This window comes from Procambarus clarkii, chromosome 18 (assembly GCF_040958095.1).
Source record: "Procambarus clarkii isolate CNS0578487 chromosome 18, FALCON_Pclarkii_2.0, whole genome shotgun sequence".
NCBI lineage: Eukaryota > Metazoa > Arthropoda > Malacostraca > Decapoda > Cambaridae > Procambarus > Procambarus clarkii.
In genome coordinates, this window is record NC_091167.1 from 37922656 (window position 1) to 37942590 (window position 19935).

The window sequence follows — 19935 nt, forward strand, 5'->3', positions numbered from 1 at the left end:
GACATACTAATAAAAATATAAATTATTAGCTTTGCTGGGTTTCGGTAAGCATTGCATTCACTAACTTCATGCGTCATGAAGCGCATTTATCATATACAATTTTAAGACAGCATCCTGGAAAGAGGTTTCTGCTTATCATAAAGAAATTTACTGCCTCGAAGACTGTGGAAGTATTTCCCTTCCAAATACAAAAAAAATCATCTTGGCAGGAGCGTAGCCCAAGCTTGGCTCCTCCCCTTGACCCTCACGCTCTCGACTAGTGGCGCCGCTCTGGTGGCTGACGTTAAAACGAACGATGTATAATTCGGTGTATATTTCAGCAGCATAAAAATAATATGAAGAAATTCTTTAAGTATAAGAAAGAATAAACGAAAACAATGCACTGAAATTTAAGTTAACACAGTTTCCAGGACTTAACTTGCGCGAGAGCTGCTGGCGAAGTTAAGGCGCCTTGTGAGTGGCGGCAACTGCCCGGGTCGCGAGCCAAGTTACAAGTACGGGTGGTAGCGTGGTCCAGCGGTTAGTTTATATCTCGAACTGTCGGAGGGAGGATGTACCACTTCACTCCCGTGGTCACTCGTGAACTCTGCTGACATGACCGAGATGTGCTAGCACAAAACCTTATACACGAACTTTAGTGCACTTTTGGTACCCATCACCCACCACGAAAATGAAGTTTACTGTGGCATTATTCGTGTTTGCAATTGTTTTTGTAGCACGTTCCATGGCATTTGTTTACAATGCTCCCGAAAACTGTGACTGGAGATTGCGTGACTCTGAACGTGAGGAAGTGGCTCTGTCCTGCAGTTTGCGGACCATTGGAAGTGACTTTTCCGGTAGCAACTTTACGATTTCTCAAAGTGAACATATTTCTGAGCTGGAAATTCTCTGCAGTGATGTGTTATTCTTCCAGTCCTCCCTCCAGCCTCGTGTGTTCCAGCGCCTCTACAACTTGGACACAATCGTCATCGAGTTCTGCAAGCTGACGAGTCTACCTCCTGGAGCTTTCTTGGGTTTGGATGCCATGAAGCGACTAACAGTGAGGACCCACAACAGTGACTGGAGCGCCATGGCTCTGGAACTGACTCCTGACAGTCTGGTCGGTATGCCTCATCTGGAACGCCTCGACTTGGGTCAAAACAATATATGGAACTTGCCCGAGCGTGTGTTTTGCCCCTTGCCTGCCCTGCGGCACCTTAACCTGACTTGGAATCGCCTGCAGGATGTGTCTGAGGTAGGCGTGACAGGAAGCTGCGGGGCCCACCTGGTCACCCTCGACCTGTCTGGCAACGACTTGGTTGTGCTGCCCGAGTCAGGCCTAGCGGGGCTACAGTCCCTCCGAGAGTTATATTTGCAGTACAACGACGTATCCATGTTGGCTGATGGCGCTTTCCTGGGGCTCACCGCGCTTAATGTGCTCAACATCTCCAGCAACCGCTTGGTGGCGCTCCCACCGGAGGTGTTCAATGAAACTCTGGGCCTGACGGAGCTCTATATGCAGAATAATAGTGTGAGCGTGTTAGCTCCGGGGCTCTTCTCGGCGCTCAGTCAGCTGACCGTTTTAGATATGTCGCACAACCAGCTCACATCGGAATGGGTGACAGCGGACACCTTCCGCGGCCTCCTGAGGCTGGTGGTGCTCAATCTCAGCCACAACCGCCTCACTCAGGTTACCCTCGACATGTTCCGCGACTTGTCCACGCTGCAGGTACTCGAGCTGAGCCACAACGACTTGACGGTGGTGAGTGACATGACTTTCTCTCCTCTAGCCAATCTTCACCGATTGGACTTGAGCTACAACCATTTGCTAGCTGTAGAGACACGTAGCCTCTCGGGGCTGCACGTGCTGTCATCTCTCTCTGTGTCCCATAACAACATCTCAAGGATCGCCTCCGAGGCGTTCGACAACTGTACCAACCTTCGTGACATCCGTCTCGAGTACAACGTCCTTCGGGAGATCCCAGAGGCCGTGCGTGAGGCGGTTTCTTTGCGAACTCTCAGGATCAGCCACAACCAACTCTCCAGTGTGTTGCAGGATGACCTTACCAGCCTCTCGGCTCTCCGGCATCTTGACCTGTCAAATAACCTGCTGCGAGGGTTGTGCAAGAGCTGTCTTGCTGGCCTCGCAGACCTTGAAGTCTTGGATCTTTCCCGGAACGAGCTGGGGTCAGTGCCACACGGGGTCTTCGACACCAACACTGGACTCAAGTTACTGCGTATGGACGGCAACAAGATGAGTGATATTAACGGATTGTTCGCATCTCTCCCAAATTTACTGTGGCTCAATGTGTCTGACAACAGAATTACTTGGTTCGATTATGCTCTCATTCCTAATCAGCTCCAGTATCTCGACCTTCACAACAACAGAATTGGTGATTTAGGAAATTATTTCAGTATTGAGAGTAAGTTAGAACTTCGTACCCTTGACGCAAGTCATAATCAATTAGAAACTCTGACAGGTGCTTCCGTGCCGAACAGTGTTGAACTTCTATTTGTGAATAGCAACAGAATTACACGCATCGGTGCTGGAACATTCTCCGAGAAGCATAACTTGTCTATGGTGGATTTATTTGACAACCTTCTCAGCAAACTTGACCTAAATTCAATCAGCCTTCCCCCAGTTGCCGAGGACCGTGACCTTCCCGAGTTCTACATCGGTGGGAACCCCATCTTCTGTGACTGCAACATGGAGTGGATGCACCGCGTTCACCAGATCAGTGGGTTGAGACAACACCCTCGTGTTATGGACCTTGACAAGGTGATTTGCACGCTTCCTTACCCGCGATCTGAGGAGAATCGAATCTCATTTTTGGAGACACAACCCTCCCAGTTCCTCTGCCCCTACACGTCTCACTGCTTCGCTCTTTGTCAGTGCTGTGATTTCATCGCTTGTGACTGTCAGATGACGTGCCCTCAAGGCTGTTCCTGCTACCACGACGAGACGTGGGCGACCAACATCGTCGACTGCTCTGCCAGAAATCACCACCACCTTCCCGACGATATTCCAATGGATGCTACTGTCGTGTTTATGGACAACAACGAGATGCCCGTTCTCGATGCCCACCAGCTCATCGGCCGTAAGAACATGATGGCGCTCTATCTCAACAGCTCCCGAATTGAAAGAATCCAGAATAGAACATTTCATGGTCTGTCATCCCTCAAACAGCTTCACCTTCATGACAATATTCTGGTCGAACTCGAGGGTTTCGAGTTTGAGCATCTCGAACATCTCCGTGAGCTCTATCTTCAAAACAATCGTCTGAAAGTGATCAACAATGCAACTTTTGCAGGCTTGAAATCGCTTGAATTCCTCAGACTGGATGGAAACTTTCTGTTTGATTTTCCTGTTTGGCACTTGAAGCTCAACAAGGGCTTGAAGGACGTGACCCTTGGTGTCAACCTGTGGTCGTGCCAGTGCCAGTACATGGTAGACTTCAAGAACTGGCTCATCCGGGAAACTGACGTTGTGAAGGATGCAAAGACAATATTTTGTGTGTCTAATTCTTCAGGAGATCCTGGTCCCTATGTTCTCGAGAGCTCCTACTCCTGTGAGAATTTCGTAGCGACATCCATTGTGCAGGAGAAGCTAGAGAACGACTTCCTGCAGCCTGTTCTGATCACCTTGGGTATCTTCTTCGTCGTGCTGGTGCTCGGCGTGGTGTTCGCTGTGTTCAGAGTGCGCCTGCAAGCCAGCGTGTCAAAGAAATGTGGCTTGAAGTGCTTCCCATCCCAGCCTGCACCAGCCAAGGAGGAAGACAGGAACATGATCTATGATGCCTTCGTCAGCTATAGTGAAGTGGACGCTCCCTTTGTGACGGAAGTGTTTGCCTCGGAACTTGAGAACGGTGACACTTCCTATAAATTGTGCCTTGCCTCAAGAGACTATCAAACCGTTGGAACATATGTGGGGGATTTTATTGTTCATTCGATAGAGTCGAGTCAAAAGATCATTCTAGTCCTTACTAAAAACTTTGTCGATCATGACTGGTGTAAATTTTCCTTCAAGGCAGCTCATTTAGAGGCATTGAAAAATGTAAAAAATCGCGTGATTATCGTAATGTGTGGTGAAGTGAGCGAGAGTGATATGGACTCCGATCTCGCAGCCATTGTGAAAAGTGCCACTAAACTGAAGTACGAGGACAAGTCCTTCTGGAGTAAGCTCCACGCAGCTTTACCGGGAGGGGCCAACAAGAACCAGCAGTGCTTCATCACCGACACTAACTACATAATGAGGAACAGCGTGTCGGCGCTAACCCCGTCCAACACCCTCACAAAGCAGAGTCAGCTGGTGCCCAACATGGTGCTGACCAACTCTGTCAAGACCCCTGTCTCACACTACCACCAGCAGCATCACCACTACCATCACCAACAGCCGTCCATAAACAGTGACCCAGGCGAGCTCGACAAGACCTTCGTCAGTGTGGAGACGGCCCAGTCCAGCCTCGCCCCTAGTCTTAACCACTCTTACATGTCCATCGACTACGCCGCCGCCCGCAACTCTCACATCTATGCCTCTATTGACGAGACAACGCCGGCGCTGCCACCGTCCACGCTGCCGTCGGTACATAATCTCCACCACCACCTCCGCCAGCAGCAGCAACAACTGGAGCGACGCCAGTACCTCCCACAGGAGTTACACTGTAGTAGTCAACAACGACGGCCCCTCTCCGGCACCACGTTACAGACATTCGACCAGCCAGCAGTCAGTGCGTCCTATTTCATATAACTATGTGTTAAAAATCTTTGAGAGAACAAAATATATATCTATATGTATATATATATATCTTATTACTGTTAAGGTTCGTGCGAGAGACCCCTTGTTGACTGCGGTTGCTTGAGGACAAGGTGAAGAGGAGTGTAGACGAGTCAAGAGAAAGTGAGAGAGAGCGCGTCATATGTTTGTGTCTAGTCAACACTTGTGTGAGAGGTGGTCTAGTGCCTTCACAATACGGCCTTTGTTGTAGCGACGTGGCTGACTTTGCTGTAGCTTGTGTAGCGCGCTCTTTACCCAATTTGCTGTCTTACCTGTACATAATGTAATATAAATGATTTTATGTATAAATCGTGATATCTATGGCCAAAGTGTGATAATATTAGCTGTTACATTGAGCTCAAGTCATGAGTAATAACGGGTATTTTTATAAAATCAAATAATTACAAAAAATAAAAGGATGATTTGTTATATATGTCTATTTTTACGACCTTGAATTAAAATGAATGTTTCTAACACATGTTCAGAGGATGAGTGGCGCTGCCCAATAAACTCGCCCCTCGGGGCAAAATTTAAACAATGTTTATATGAATTGTGAAGGAACAACTAAAACTATTTAACATGTTATAAAGTGCCTAAACATCCTAGTATTCAAAAAATTAAGATGATGTAAAACATATATCACCTAAAAAATGTCTAAATATATGCAGGAAAAATCTTAAAAATATATATACTTGGCTGAGATTTATCGATTTTTGTAATTAAAATTTGAATTCCTTTCAGCAGCGTAAATTTTATAACATAAATAGAGAGGGAAGTCTTAAGAATGCTGTTCATCAGAGGGAAAAATATGAAAGAAAATTGTTACCTTAAAATAACTGAAATGCTGGAATTTATTTAACATACTGGAAACCACGTAAATGGCACAACCTTCAAATGTCAATTGAATCTTAATGTCTTGCATAAACTAAAGCCAAGAAGTTCAGCAGAAAAGAGAGAGAGAAAAACTGCTCTGAAAAGCTACTAAAATATGCACAATTAAAACTTAGATACCTATCTGTATGTTGAAAATAGCCAATTATAGCCTAACAAAACATTAATGAATGCAGTACGAAAATAACATGAAACATGTACATAAATGTATGGCGGTCGTTTGAAGGTAATTTAAAAAGAAAATTATACCTTTTAAAAATACAAACTGGGACCTCTGGGACATGTAGAGTGGGAGGAAAATATACAAACCGCGGGACACCTATTGAACTCTCAGTGTGGCCGCCCCCTATCCCGTCCGACCTTCTCTCAGAGAGGCGCTATCCCCCTACATTCCCCCGCCACATCCCTCGTCCTCTGGGACTTGCTTTCCCCACCATCTAGGACACACGCTACCCGTAGCCTCTGTGATTCCATATTCCCCACCATCTAGAATGCCTGATACCATCCCTATCCTCTCGTCCTCTACATCCTTTAATTTCTAGAATGCAAGCCACTAAGCTCCTATCCTCTGGCATGCCATGTTCCACACCATCTAGGATGCACGCAACACCCCCCCATCCTTATCCTCTGGGACACCATAACTCACCTTTTGGAACGCTCCTTCCACCATCCTATGAGACATCCCTACTCCCTGGTACATCATATTTATTACCCTTTTGGACGTCACAGATCACATCTATGGGACTTCACTACCCACATCATCTACATAGATATGACCACACCCTCTGCAAACCACATCCTCTGGGACATCCCCCGCCCTCTGGGACATCATTACCAACGCCATCTGGGACGCCATTACCAGAGGTTAGAGGGGGGTACCTCTAACCTCCTCTAGTACAACAACCATCGCTGCTGTCTCCGCTGGTGTCTGGGACATCAGTAGAAAATCCTCACAAAGAAATTGCTAACGTGATCACCAATGCCACCCCCCCCCTAGCCAACACTTCCCAGTGGAGCCCCGCCGCCTCGACCCACAACCACTGGGATAACCAGTCACCCCCACTCCCCACCCACGACCACGCCACCACCATTATCCTCATGTATGGGACATTACCGCTAACACCGGCTACTCCCTCACTACATCTTTCTCCTCTGCTCGCTCTGTGTCTGTCTGTCTGTGTCTGTCTGTGTCTGTCTGTGTCTGTCTGTCTGTCTGTCTCTCTCTCTCTCTCTCTCTCTCTCTCTCTCTCTCTCTCTCTCTCTCTCTCTCTCTCTCTCTCTCTCTCTCTCTCTCTCTCTCTCTCTCTCTCTCTCTCTCTCTTTCTGCCTCCCTCCCTCCACCTGTTTGATACATTTATTACCCTCCCTCTCACAGTCATAACTCTGACATTTATCGCTTCCTTCTATCTCTCTTCGAGATGCCAGCCCTTCCGTCTCCCTCCCCTTCCATACCTCCTTTCCACCCTGGGACACTTCATCCACTTTTGGAATTACATTTTTTCCTCCTTTTCCCTCTGGAATATTTACTCCAGCTGCCCCTCCACTTTCGGACACGTTATAGACCGCCTCCACCACTCCACTCTGAAGTGTCACTGACTCTATGCTATAACACGCTCTACATCCACACTCCCCATCCACCTCCCTCACTTTAATTTTAAAACACGTATCTCAGTCTGAGACACACTTCATCCACCCACTACACACTCCACCCTCTCAACACCACTACAGAAATACCAACTGCCCGCCGCTTGTTCTCTGGGGCATCGGTATTGTTCTCCCCCGGCCGGCCTGCCTGAGGGCATTCGCTATGTAGTCTTCCCACGTCCGTAACACTAGTTACGGCTGCTCGATTCGGAAGCTGAGGCCATGACACATTGTTTAGTCTTTGAGGCGTTTGTTGTCTCCAGCCAACCTGCCCTATCTCCCCACCCTCCCTCGGACCCTCCTACCCTTCTTCCTTTCCTTCCTCCGTCCCTCCCCTTCCTCCCTCCCTCTAACCACCCAATCGTTCCTTCCTTCTCTATCCCCGCAGAATTATTTTCCTTGTTTGGTCATTTAGTGACATATCAGTCTCGTGTCTCGTAAATGTCTATTCTCCGTCCTACCATGTCCAGGCTAGGGGGACACTGGACCGAGTTAGTGTCGTCTAGGCTAAGGGGGATCTCTCATAGACTCCTCCATGCCTCATATATTATTCACTCGCAATCCTCTCTGTTATTCATGTCACCCCCGCTAAAGCATCGAGGTATCATTATTTTCGCATCTCTATGCCCTTTGGTCCCTAGGCGGGAGCAAAGAGCCACAGCTCATCCCACGCAAGCACAACTAGGTGAGTACTTTCTAACCTCCATATCTTTCCTCTCTCTCAGTTCAGGTTCAAGTATGTTTATTGTGTCAAAGGGATAGACTAGCATAGGCTATTTCTATCCCCTTCTACTTCAAGTCCCTCAAGGGGCGCACAATTTCAGTGAGTACAAATCAAATCACAATACAAGAATCTCTCTCTCTCTCTTAGTCCTTTCTACTATTCCCCTCGCACTCCCCCTTTCTTTCTCGGTCATACTCTGCCCTCTTACTTAATTTTTAATTATTTCTAACTTATGTAATTGTATCTCTCTCTCTCTCTCTCTCTCTCTCTCTCTCTCTCTCTCTCTCTCTCTCTCTCTCTCTCTCTCTCTCTCTCTCTCTCTCTCTCCCACTCTCTCCCTCTCTCTCTTCTTCGTCAAACATGAACGCAGCTTCGCTATCATTTTATACGATTTGTCAATTTTGTGCACCACTTCGTCAATTTAGTACACCATTTCGCCAAATCTGCACACAAATTTCCTTAGTTTCTACTATATTTTAAAAGCTTTGGGCTGTTTACCATTTCGAATTTACTATAACGTCTACCGTCATATTAGAGAGTCTGTCTATCCCTGAAGCTCTTTCTTTCTTCCGAAGCTCTTTCTACCCCCGAAGCTCTTTCTACCCCCCGAAAGCTCTTTCTACCCCGGAAGTTCTATCTACCCACGGAAGCTCTACCACAACCCATGCTCTCTTGAGACATTCACGAGAAACTCCAAACAATAAGTTTACTAACATTGTTAGACTGGTAAATTGAGGCACCTTTCAGTAGTGAATATAGGTTAATTTTATCTGTTTTAATAATACAATTAATACAAGCAAATTAACTGCAATGTGTGCCCGAGGAAAGGATATTTTGTAAATTTACGCATATTTTTGTATACTAATGTATATTTTGAAATATACAATAATTTCATCAAGTAACAAAGCATTATACACTATTGTTATTTCTTGGAGGTTTTACCCAGCGTTGATCGGAGGTTATGATTGGCCACATCTCCATCACTGTAACCATCTTTAACACACAATCGTCATCACTGTATCCATGAACACTACACACAATCTTCATCACTGTAATCATCTTAACTTTCAATACTGTAAATCATTTACACTACACTACGCATTCTCATCCTCATCACTGTAAGCTTTTCCACTTTTGGGGGAATGCAAGTTATCCAATCTACAGCTATCATCATCCCTACCTACCCTCTTATCACCACCTTACCTCTCCTTACACACCCTCCCCCTTCACTACCTTCTATACCCTTCACTATCTTTCCTTCACTTCGCACCCTTCCCTATATTTCAATACCTTCCCTACCTTTCACTACTTTCCTTACGATTCACACCTTCCTTACCTTGCACATTCTACCTTACCCTTCACCACCTTCCCTCTACTTCACTACTTCCTCTACCCTTCTCTACCTTCCCTACCCTTCACCACCTTCCCTACCCCATCCCCCATCTTCCCTCCTCCTCTTCACCCCCCTTTCCTTCCCTTTATCACTGTAGATAACGTCATCTTCAATATACATTGCCTTGAGCAACGAATAAACTATATTAGAGAAGCAAACGTCCAACCATCAAGGACAAATATGCCTGTTGAATCTTAGCGACGACGAAGTCTAGTATTTAGCGAGATTGGAAATTGGTATTATTTGTCATTTCATGCAAAGGGAAGTCACGGGAGGGTCGACCTGAAGATATGAGAGCTACACACACACACACACACACACACACACACACACACACACACACACACACACACACACACACACACACACACACACACACACACACACACACACAAATGTGTGTGTGGTGTGGGAAAAAAAAAAAAAAAAAGTTGTTAGTAAACAGTTGATTGACAGTTGAGAGGCGGGCCGAAAGAGCAAAGCTCAACCCACGTAAAAACACAACTAGTAAACACACACACACACACACACACACACACACACACATATATATATATATATATATATATATATATATATATATATATATATATATATATATATATATATATATATATACATATATTATATATATATACATACATATCTATATATATACTATATATATATATATATATATATATATATATATATATATATATATATATATATATATATATATATATATATATATTAATGTTAACATAAATCAATATAACCTTCTACATAGCATTAAAACCTCAAAACCTCACTGAGAAAAAGCTGAACAATTAATCTACATCACAGCTATTTATCGTTGATTGACAAGCGAATTAAGGCTTAAATTTACAAGCAATTTCAAAATAATTAGAAATACCAACACGCGCCGTCAATCCAGTGAACGAAATCTTTCTATCAGCACAGAGTTACTCCACACTGACTTATAAGGCAAAATCCGATACATCTCCTGTTAATTAATGGCGAAGATGAAAATCCTTGTACCAAATGCAGCAGTGCTCGACAGACTTACTGACTCGGCTTTCGTTAAGAACATCACAATTAAGAGGACTAGCGGGTAATATATGGAATGAGAAGATATGTGCTGAAGTTCCAGAGATCTTCGCCCGAGCGAGAGAACTCTCGTTCCGAAACGAATTGAGGGGATTTCTTTTCTTTTCTTTTTTTTTCTCTCTGGTATAATGCTTGATGGGTGAGGGTAGTGACTACAGCATCAAGAGACCTTTGATCAGTCAGTCAGTGAAGCAATTATCCAGGCTGGAATGACAGGGTAAGAGAGAGAAACACATTCACAAAGAGAACAGAAAGGTGCATAAACAGTTCCCAGGGGCTTGTATCTTACGAATTTTTCTGATCTTCTGCAGAAACAGGTACAATTTAGATACTTGTTCTTTAAATATATTTATGAGAGATATCATTGGTGCAGTACCCATTATTTGTTTATGCTGTTTAGTTAAAACTTTCCTAGAGGAGTAAAACTATATATATGGGGCTAATCAGCCCCTGCGACATCCTGTATCTGTCATGTCTAAAACACTCCCCGCTAGGCTAGCGGTGCACGAGAAATGGGTCTCTTCCAAATACACGTAATAAGACCAGACGTAGCATATAAATTAAGTTTACTACGACTTATTGTTCAGGAGCAGTGCCTGCATTCAGAAGTCACACGGCATTATACAAAGAAAGAACACAAACATCTTTCCTTTATTTTCCACATCTGAAGCGTAACCTGGAATCTATGTACATTACTGGATTACCGCATCATGTCCCCAGATGATACATGTCATCAACGATTCCGTGTCAACTTCAGGGCGGAGTGCATGGCTGCCTTGAACCAGACAGCAGATAACAAACGCACAGAAGGAAATCACATCATTTCTCTCGCTTTCATTTTGTTGACAAGGCGTGGAAACTGCGTCATCTCTACCACCACCTACGCGTGGGTCTCTGGGCGGACTCCACCCGCGTCTGCCACCCAGGAATTCCGTGAAGTGCCCGGGGCTTGTTTGAACGTGGCCAGGACCTATCCCCGACCTCTCGTGCCTCCAGATTTGAAACTCATGGCCCATATTTCATCACAATTAACGTCACTAACGCTGATATACAGTTCCGAGAGCTACTGCAGAGTAATTCTCTATCCTTTGGTAATCGCCGTAAATTGCGCCAGCGTAGGAAAGACGTTTCTGTCAAGTAATAAAATAGTTGTGGTCGAGCAAGCGGCAACTTGGCTGCTAAGCTGAAAGGGGTCCTGGCCACGGACTTTTGTGATTACCTGTTCCACCACCATGTCGTTCTCTTTGAGATTTACAGCGCGCTCGATTCGCTGCGAGTATTTTCAGGCCCCCGCGTAGAGGCATTAGAGAGCTAAGATAAAAGCAGTCACCGAGGCCCATCAAGGTTAGGCTCCTCTCATCCCGCCGCCAGTCACCGGCCACTTCGTACATAATACGGTGCGCCAAAGGTTTTTATGTCGCATTAAAGACTGCCAAACCTGACCCAACTTAATCTAACCTAAGCAAAACTAAAGCAACAAGCCCCAACGCGACCTAGCATATCCTAATTAAGCATAAAAATTAAAAAACGAGGCTTTCGCGTAATAACTGTGGCGACCTGACCTCTTCCGGCTCTCATAAGTTGCAAGACGGAGGGAAGGAGCCGGGAAGATGCCATAATGATGCCAGCGCAAGTGGCTGGAATATTGTTACGAGTATTGGTAGCGTTATATCATCAATAAAACCGTATCGATGCCACAGTGTTAATGGTAAATGAGCTTCATACGTGGCATGAATACCACGACATCACAGTGCGGTTAAAGCTGAACGAGGGTTTAGCGAAGGTGTTCGCTGTTACATCACGTGTCTGGCGTCTCGTGCGATATCACTAATGACACATACAGTATTCCGATATTGAACTGGGTGTTGGGTAAATATCGTGTCAGTAATCCTAAAATAAAACATTTACAGCAAATGAAGTGTGGCGCATGTGCGTCCGGCGGATCACTGTAACATGACTGCGACGTAGGTTAGCGGCGCCTGACAGCTGAGTGGACAGCGCTTCGGGTTCGTAGACCTGAGGGTTCCGGGTTCGATCCCCGGTGGAGGCGGAGACAAATGGACAAAAAGTTCCTTTCACCCTGATGCCCCTATTCACCTAGCAGTAAATATATACCTGGGAGTTAGACAGCTTCTACGAGCTGCCCCCCTGGGGGTATGTAACAAAAAAGGAGGCCTGGTCGAGGACCGGGCCATGGGGACGCTAAGCCCCGAAATCATCTCAAGATAACCTCAAGATAGGCGTGCCAGACTATTCATGAAAATAAGAACATTGTAGGAGGCGTCTGCCTAGGCTGGCGTTCTGCGTTAGCCCGCAAGCTGAAGCAACTTCTCCAAGTTTTTTATGGTACCAGAAGACAGGTGCTATCTAGCGCAGAATACTGGATCTTGGCCTGCAGATAAAGTATATATATGTATATTGTTATGATAACTACACTAAGATATTTACGTTTACGTATTTACAGGTGTTTGCCCTATGCGACACGCTTAAAGACACTTTATTTATTTATTTATTTATTTATTTATATATATATATATATATATATATATATATATATATCTATATATATATAAATATATATATATATATATATATATAAATATATATATATATATATATATATATATATATATATATATATATATATATATATATATATATATACAAGAAGGTACATTGGGATTGTGAGAATACATAGCATAGTAATAACATTCTTGTAAAGCCACTAGTACGCGCAGCGTTTCGGGCAGAAACGCTGAAACGCAGGGCAGTTTCGGGCACTTAACTTCCCACATCAAACTAAATGTTACGTACGTACGTAAATCTTACGAGACGATTATTGTTAGTCCAAGCAAATTGTTAATTTATTAAAATTATAACCATTGTTGCAAGCATTCTGGTGGCGTTCTGGTTTTCAATGTCTTTATGCTTAATTATCACTTTTATTGACCTCTTTTGTTTTATCCGACAATAATAGAACATTTTCACCTAATATTCCCAAATGTATGAAATCTTGGTTTACTTGATCAAATTATAATGTTTTACTCCACATATTTACGATGGTTTGTTCAAAATGGTTCGAACACATTAGGCGAGGGAAAACTTCGTTGGCATATATTAGGAGAGTGCATTATGTTAGCTGGTGTCCAATAAGTAGAAAAATTTAGCTTAATATGGACTAGACTAGAATACATTAGAATTTTGTATTCACAAGCTTCGCAAACAAGGCTCAGTGTATATATTGTATGAACATTAGAGGTTCACGGGTGTTCAATATTCACTCCCAGCAAAAATAAGAAATATTTCCGGAATAAAAGTGGAAGTATTAAATAAAAACTGGACAGCTTCTTGCAATAACCGGGCTGTGGTGTATATGCGGGCCTGCGGGCCGCTCCTAGCAACAGCCTGTTGGACCAAGCTCTCACAAGTCTAGCCTGGCCCTGGGCCGGGCTTGGCAAGTAGAACACACCCGAACCCCATCTGGGTAAAATCCAGGTACGATTTTGGTTAGAATTCATAGGCTCAATGTTCACTTTGTTTTGTATTCTGAAAGGTTCACATGTGCATTTGTTTAGGATTCACGAGGCCTTGTGAAAATTAAGTTAGGATGCATTATTCTTTATTAAGTTTTAAAGGAGTTATGTTTGGTTAGTATACATTAATATTGGTTTATTTAACACTTGATTGTTTCCGCCTAGTTAATATATATTCATGTTGGTGTAGTGAGATAAAATTGTTTAGGGAGCTATATTAAGAAATAATACACACACACACACACACACACACACACACACACACACACACACACACACACACACACACACACACACACACACACACACACACACACACACACATACACACACACACACACACACACACACACACACACATACATACACACACACACACACACACACACACACACACACACACACACACACACACACACACACACACACACACACATATATATATATATATATATATATATATATATATATATATATATATATATATATATATATATATATATATATATATATATATATATATATACACATGCAAAACAATTAATAACAAACATCATTAACGATGACAGCTCAAAATACAAATTTTAATAATGTTACTTGCACATAATTTATTCTTAAATTTATTAAGTATTGAGTATGCAAATTTTAAAATTAGATCGAAAATACAATAGTGACCGTATAAATAACATCACGTAACTGGATTACAGATATATTTTAAAAATGGGAACCTCATTTTAATTATGAATATACATTGTTTTAATTGGTAAAACATGCAATGGTTTAGTACTCTATATAACCATCGGGATTACGGCAAGAATTGGCTCACTCAGCAAGGCGATTCATAGTTATTACTCTGTCAAAGTCTGACTGGTACTGGGTGGTGTGTTGCTTCTTGTTCTTGAGGTGGTAAACCTCGTCTTCTGTCCTCCACGCACGAGGTTCATCATGAACACTTATAGCGTATGACTGAAATGATTTTTCCTGGGGTAAGAGCCTGTTTAGTTAAGGAAGGGGCACAGTAATCGAGGGTCCTGTGTAAGTTAGGGCACCTTGTTGGCGGGTCCTATGTAGAGATGGGTATAGTTCTGGGGATCAAGTGTACGGTAGGGTGCCGTGCTAGCTAGTCCTGTGTAAGGGTGGGGACAGTGCTAGAGAGTCCTACACTAGCACAGTGCTAGTGGGTCCTGCATGAAGGAGGACACAGTTCTTTCTTTACAGAACAAAGTCGAGTAAAGCTTACCTTACAAAACAAACCAGACTTCAGTAACTTTCAACAAACTTCCATAACTTTGACAATCCTCGCCAATAACTTTCAAACTAATCCCCTGTGCTATAATCAAGACAGTAAATAAACTATCCCGACAGACAGGGACAGGCTACACTTGACATTAAGGGAACAGAACGAAAGGTCAACAAATGGGTCTTGGAACTCAAATGAACATGATGGATGGAAGATTAAAATGTTCTCAGTGTCAAGGCAGTGAGCTAGTGAAATAAATGTACAGGGATTAGAAAAAAATCAGATGGAGGCTAACCTCTCACATACACAGATTATTATGATTATGTAATACTGTTGGTGATAGGTAAATCGTCAATCAAGATGCTTGACTGTTGAATGACGAGGTACAGGAGCTGGAGTTTAACACCTGCGAGCAGAGATGAGCACATCATCCACATCTCACATTGTGTTTCCGTTATTACGCAGACAAAATCCATAACTGAAAGCACAAAACACCTATACGAATCTGAAGAACGAACATAGCATCCTGGTGCCGACCGCCAGTGCTAGGTCAAGGTTACGTCTGTGATGGTGACGGTCAATGTGTCTGACGTGGGAAGGTTACGGTGTCCAATATAGACTGGTCTATAGTCTGGTAACTATATAGACTGGTATATATAGACAGGTAGCCCCAGTGCCAGGGACACCACTCCCACGTAATCCCAGTGTCACGGACGCCTCTCCATGAAGTCCAAGAAGCGAGATAGCGCCAGAAACATAGCCATAGTCATCTGTCCACTGACATTTACCTATGTGGCACGTTCATCAGTATAGGTGAATTTATTTTCTGTTTGTATTGTAATCCTGCTAGTTTATTTCTCTATCTCTGCTTCTCTCCCTTGTCCTCTAGTCGACTCCTTCCCCTCACCCCTTACCTCTTCTTCTCCAGTCTCTTCAAACGTGAAACGTTTTTGGTCTACTGCTGCAAACTTTGCGATAGAAAAATGGGAACGAAGAGAAAACGTTTCCTCTCCAGAGGATGGGGGCCTGAAGGGATGGAAAGCGAGAGAGAGAGAGAGAGAGAGAGAGAGAGAGAGAGAGAGAGAGAGAGAGAGAGAGAGAGAGAGAGAGAGAGAGAGAGAGAGAGAGAGAGAGAGAGAGAGAGAGAGAGAGAGAGAGAGAGAGAGAGAGAGAGAGAGAGAGAGTGAGAGAGAGAGAGAGAGAGAGAGAGAGTGAGAGAGAGCTGGGAGGGCGGGGGAAGAGGGAGGGAGCGAAGTGGGGATATGTGAAAGAAAAGTATTGTATGTAACAGAAAAAGAGAAGAAGCAAAATACAACTGCTGAAATGTTTGCTATTAAAAATAATTATGATTATTGTATTAACAATAACATTAAACGCCAAGACAACATCCACGACATACATCTTAGTAACGTTTTCAGACTTACCAGAACCTTACCAGAAAATAGTAAGTATTAATAATATAATTATTATTACTATTTGATTATTATTATTGTTAGTGGTAATAGTAGGAATAGTAGTAGAAGTAGTATTACTAATATTTTATTATTTATTGTTGCAGTAGTAATATTATCAATAATTGCAACATAAATAGTTGATGCTGAAGACTAACAATTGCGAAACATCTACAGAGGCAGTGGATTTTCTAAGGAAATATGAAAACTGAGCGATACCATCCATTTACAGCCGTAGGAAAGTTTGAGGTTCTGTCGAACAGATGATGGGTTGGATAAGAAAGGCTAGAGAAAGTAAAAATATCTTATCCATATCTTATCCTTCATCTTATATCCTTCTTATCCATCGTCTTATGAAGGATATCTTAGGTTAGTGAAGCTGGAAGATGTGCTGGATAGGTTGATAGAGGTTAGATAAGGTAGGTAAGTGTGGTGGTTAGGATGAAGAAGGCTAGTTAAAGTAGGGACGAGTGATGGATGGGATGAAGGAGGCCAGATAAGGATGGGAGAGAAGCAATAGAAGTGTTTGCGTGTATTTATGGTCTTAATGAGATTTGCATAAAGGGGGGTTGAGCATCAGCTTTTGAGTTTCACCAAAAAATCCTTCATTAGAGCGGTGTAGCTGTCGTATCTGCTGGGTTTAGTTCTTGCTCCTGAGCCCCTGCCCTACTGACGGTGAGTGGTTTAATGCAGTAAGTCCCGACTCTTCTCCTTCTTGTCATATCTAATTATGAATCTTGTTTGATAGAGTCTACTAACTCTCCTTCTAGTCTATTGTGTGTGTGTGTGTGTGTGTGTGTGTGTGTGTGTGTGTGTGTGTGTGTGTGTGTGTGTGTGTGTGTGTGTGTGTGTGTGTGTGTGTGTGTGTGTGTGTGTGTGTGTGTGTGTGTGTGTGTGTGTGTGTGTGTATGCGAGTACTCACATGTACTCACCAAAATGCGCTTGCAAGGCTGAGCTATCTATTGCTGATTTCATTACTAATACAAAGTGGTTTACCAATATGTATTACCACACAAATTGTAAGCTTTTTTTCTTATTTTTTGTAAACTACTGAAATAATTGCTTAGAAAATGGAAATTTGATTTATTCTGTATCACCTGCTCAATTCAGCCAGATTTGTAACAATTTATGTAAGTTGTTATGAACAAAGTTGTCAAATCTAACTTAATTAGCACCTAACTGATGCCCATACCTTCACAGAAATGCAAATTTCTTAACGAATTTACCTGCAACAACTTTCATATGTCTAGCAAAGAAAATATTTTCATCAATCTCCTTGTCTAATATATTAACTGATTAATTATATGGTAATTTTTTATCACTTATGATTTGGCTGATATTTGGTGCTATCGTGATATAACTATAATTTTTCTTGGACATCAGTAACTCAATTAACAACGTGGACCCTAAATATATTAAGTGTATAGTTTTCCTTTGAATGATTTGTTTTCTCTTCCACGCATTCTCTGTAATTAACATTATTATATTGTACAATGTATATGTTTCATAATGTTCGTTGGTTACATCACCCATCAACACCAAGACGCTGTAGCTTACACGTCAACTGTAGTTACAATGTAAGCAATGTACATTGTGCTTACATTGTACAATGTAAGCACAATGTAGGCTTACATTGTGCCACACCCAATCAAATGCTAAAGTAATGCCCAGGGCTATGATATATGTATCCTCTCAATAATCAAGACTTGTTCCATTATGCAGTCATCTGTAGTAACAGGTCTGATGGGCTTCTATTAATTTATCAAACCAAATCGCTTGTTAGTATATATTTTATTAACCAAGATAATTGTATAGTTTCTCAACAAGGATTGTTTTCCAAGATCTTCCCAATAATTAAAGTTAAGATATTGATATAGAATTTTGACTGATGTATTTTTTTTTTGTGGTAAACAGCTTTAACCCTGACCATCTTCAAGACAAGTAACCATGTTTGCTGGTTAATTCTTGTCTCGAAGAAGGCTGCAAGGGAAGCTGCTAATGGATGTAAGTACTTACGCAGTTTGGTTCTAAGAGCTTGGTAGCATGTGAGTCGAGGGATGAGTCTCTTTATATTATTCTTTTGTAGATTAGAGGAAATTGGTAAGGGAAGGCAAGACTGGGGGGGGAGAGCATCCTGGCTCCCTAAGTGTCTTCTTACATGCAAAGTGAGAAGCAAGTGGCCGAGTGACTTCATCAGATTTCCTAAGTTGTAGTATAAACTCATCACTTACTGTTTGGCGAGGAGTCACAACAACGTGGCTGAAATATGTTGACCAAACCACACACTAGAAAGTGAAGGGACGACGACGTTTCGGTCCGTCCTGGACCATTCTCAAATCGATTGTGCAAATGTATGCTCACAATCGACTTGAGAATGGTCTAGGACGGACCGAAACGTCGTCGTCCCTTCACTTTCTAGTGTGTGGTTTGGTTAACACTCACTAGTCCTTTCTGCTATCTTATTATACCCTTCAACAAGTTTTACTCCAAAATCCCTAGTAGTATTTTTTTCAAATCCTCGTGCTTTCTATCAATAGTTCAATATAATATGACACACATGTCATATTGTGCATATGACATGACACACATTGTGTAATATGACACAAATATGACACACTTGTCATACAGTTTATTGAAGTGTTATAGATAATATTATTTCTTGGGGGTGGGGGCGGCGTTCGTTTTCGTTTATAGCGATTCAAGACATTAAACGTCTCATCAGCATCAGTTTCTTTTTCAACACGGATACTTAATCCAGCGCCAATCAACGGGGTTATTTCTAAACTCTTTTGGGAATATATGCATTCTGTGCCAATGATATTTGGTAAGTAAGCTGTTCAGCATGCATATTAACATATATATATATCTGAATACCATTTCAGCTTTTAATCCGAAAGGAATTACTCAATCACTGCTCATCCGCCTGGTACCGGAGCCAGGTAACGCCTCATGGGGTACCATCTCTTAGCAGTCTCCATGTTGCTGTTAGTGCTTACTGCTTGGCGGCCCCCTTGTACCAGCTTAACACTTAATGACTACTATTGAAAAGGTTACTATTACTAATGACTAATTAAAAAGGTTACAATTACCTAAATTATTAGTAGTAGTAGTATTGAGATAATTAGTAGGAACCATAAGGAGGATTCGAACCCGCACGCTTGGTACTCCCAAGCTAACGCCTTACACCACGGCACTACGACACGGTCAAAATGAATGA

General features: G+C 42.7%; 1 protein-coding gene across 1 annotated transcript; it reads left to right on the forward strand.

Annotated features, from left to right (window-relative positions):
- The first annotated feature begins 511 nt into the window (after nucleotides 1-511).
- Nucleotides 512-5182, forward strand: LOC123748103 (toll-like receptor Tollo). Its single transcript, XM_069326504.1, has one exon. It carries the CDS (start codon nucleotides 671-673, stop codon nucleotides 4724-4726), a length of 4056 nt encoding a protein of 1351 aa, XP_069182605.1. The 5' UTR covers nucleotides 512-670; the 3' UTR covers nucleotides 4727-5182.
- The last annotated feature ends 14753 nt before the right edge of the window (nucleotides 5183-19935 follow it).

Coding starts and splice junctions, on each gene's coding strand:
- LOC123748103 (XM_069326504.1), top strand. CDS start 671: ATGAAGTTTACTGTGGCATTATTCGTGTTTGCAATTGTTTTTGTAGCA.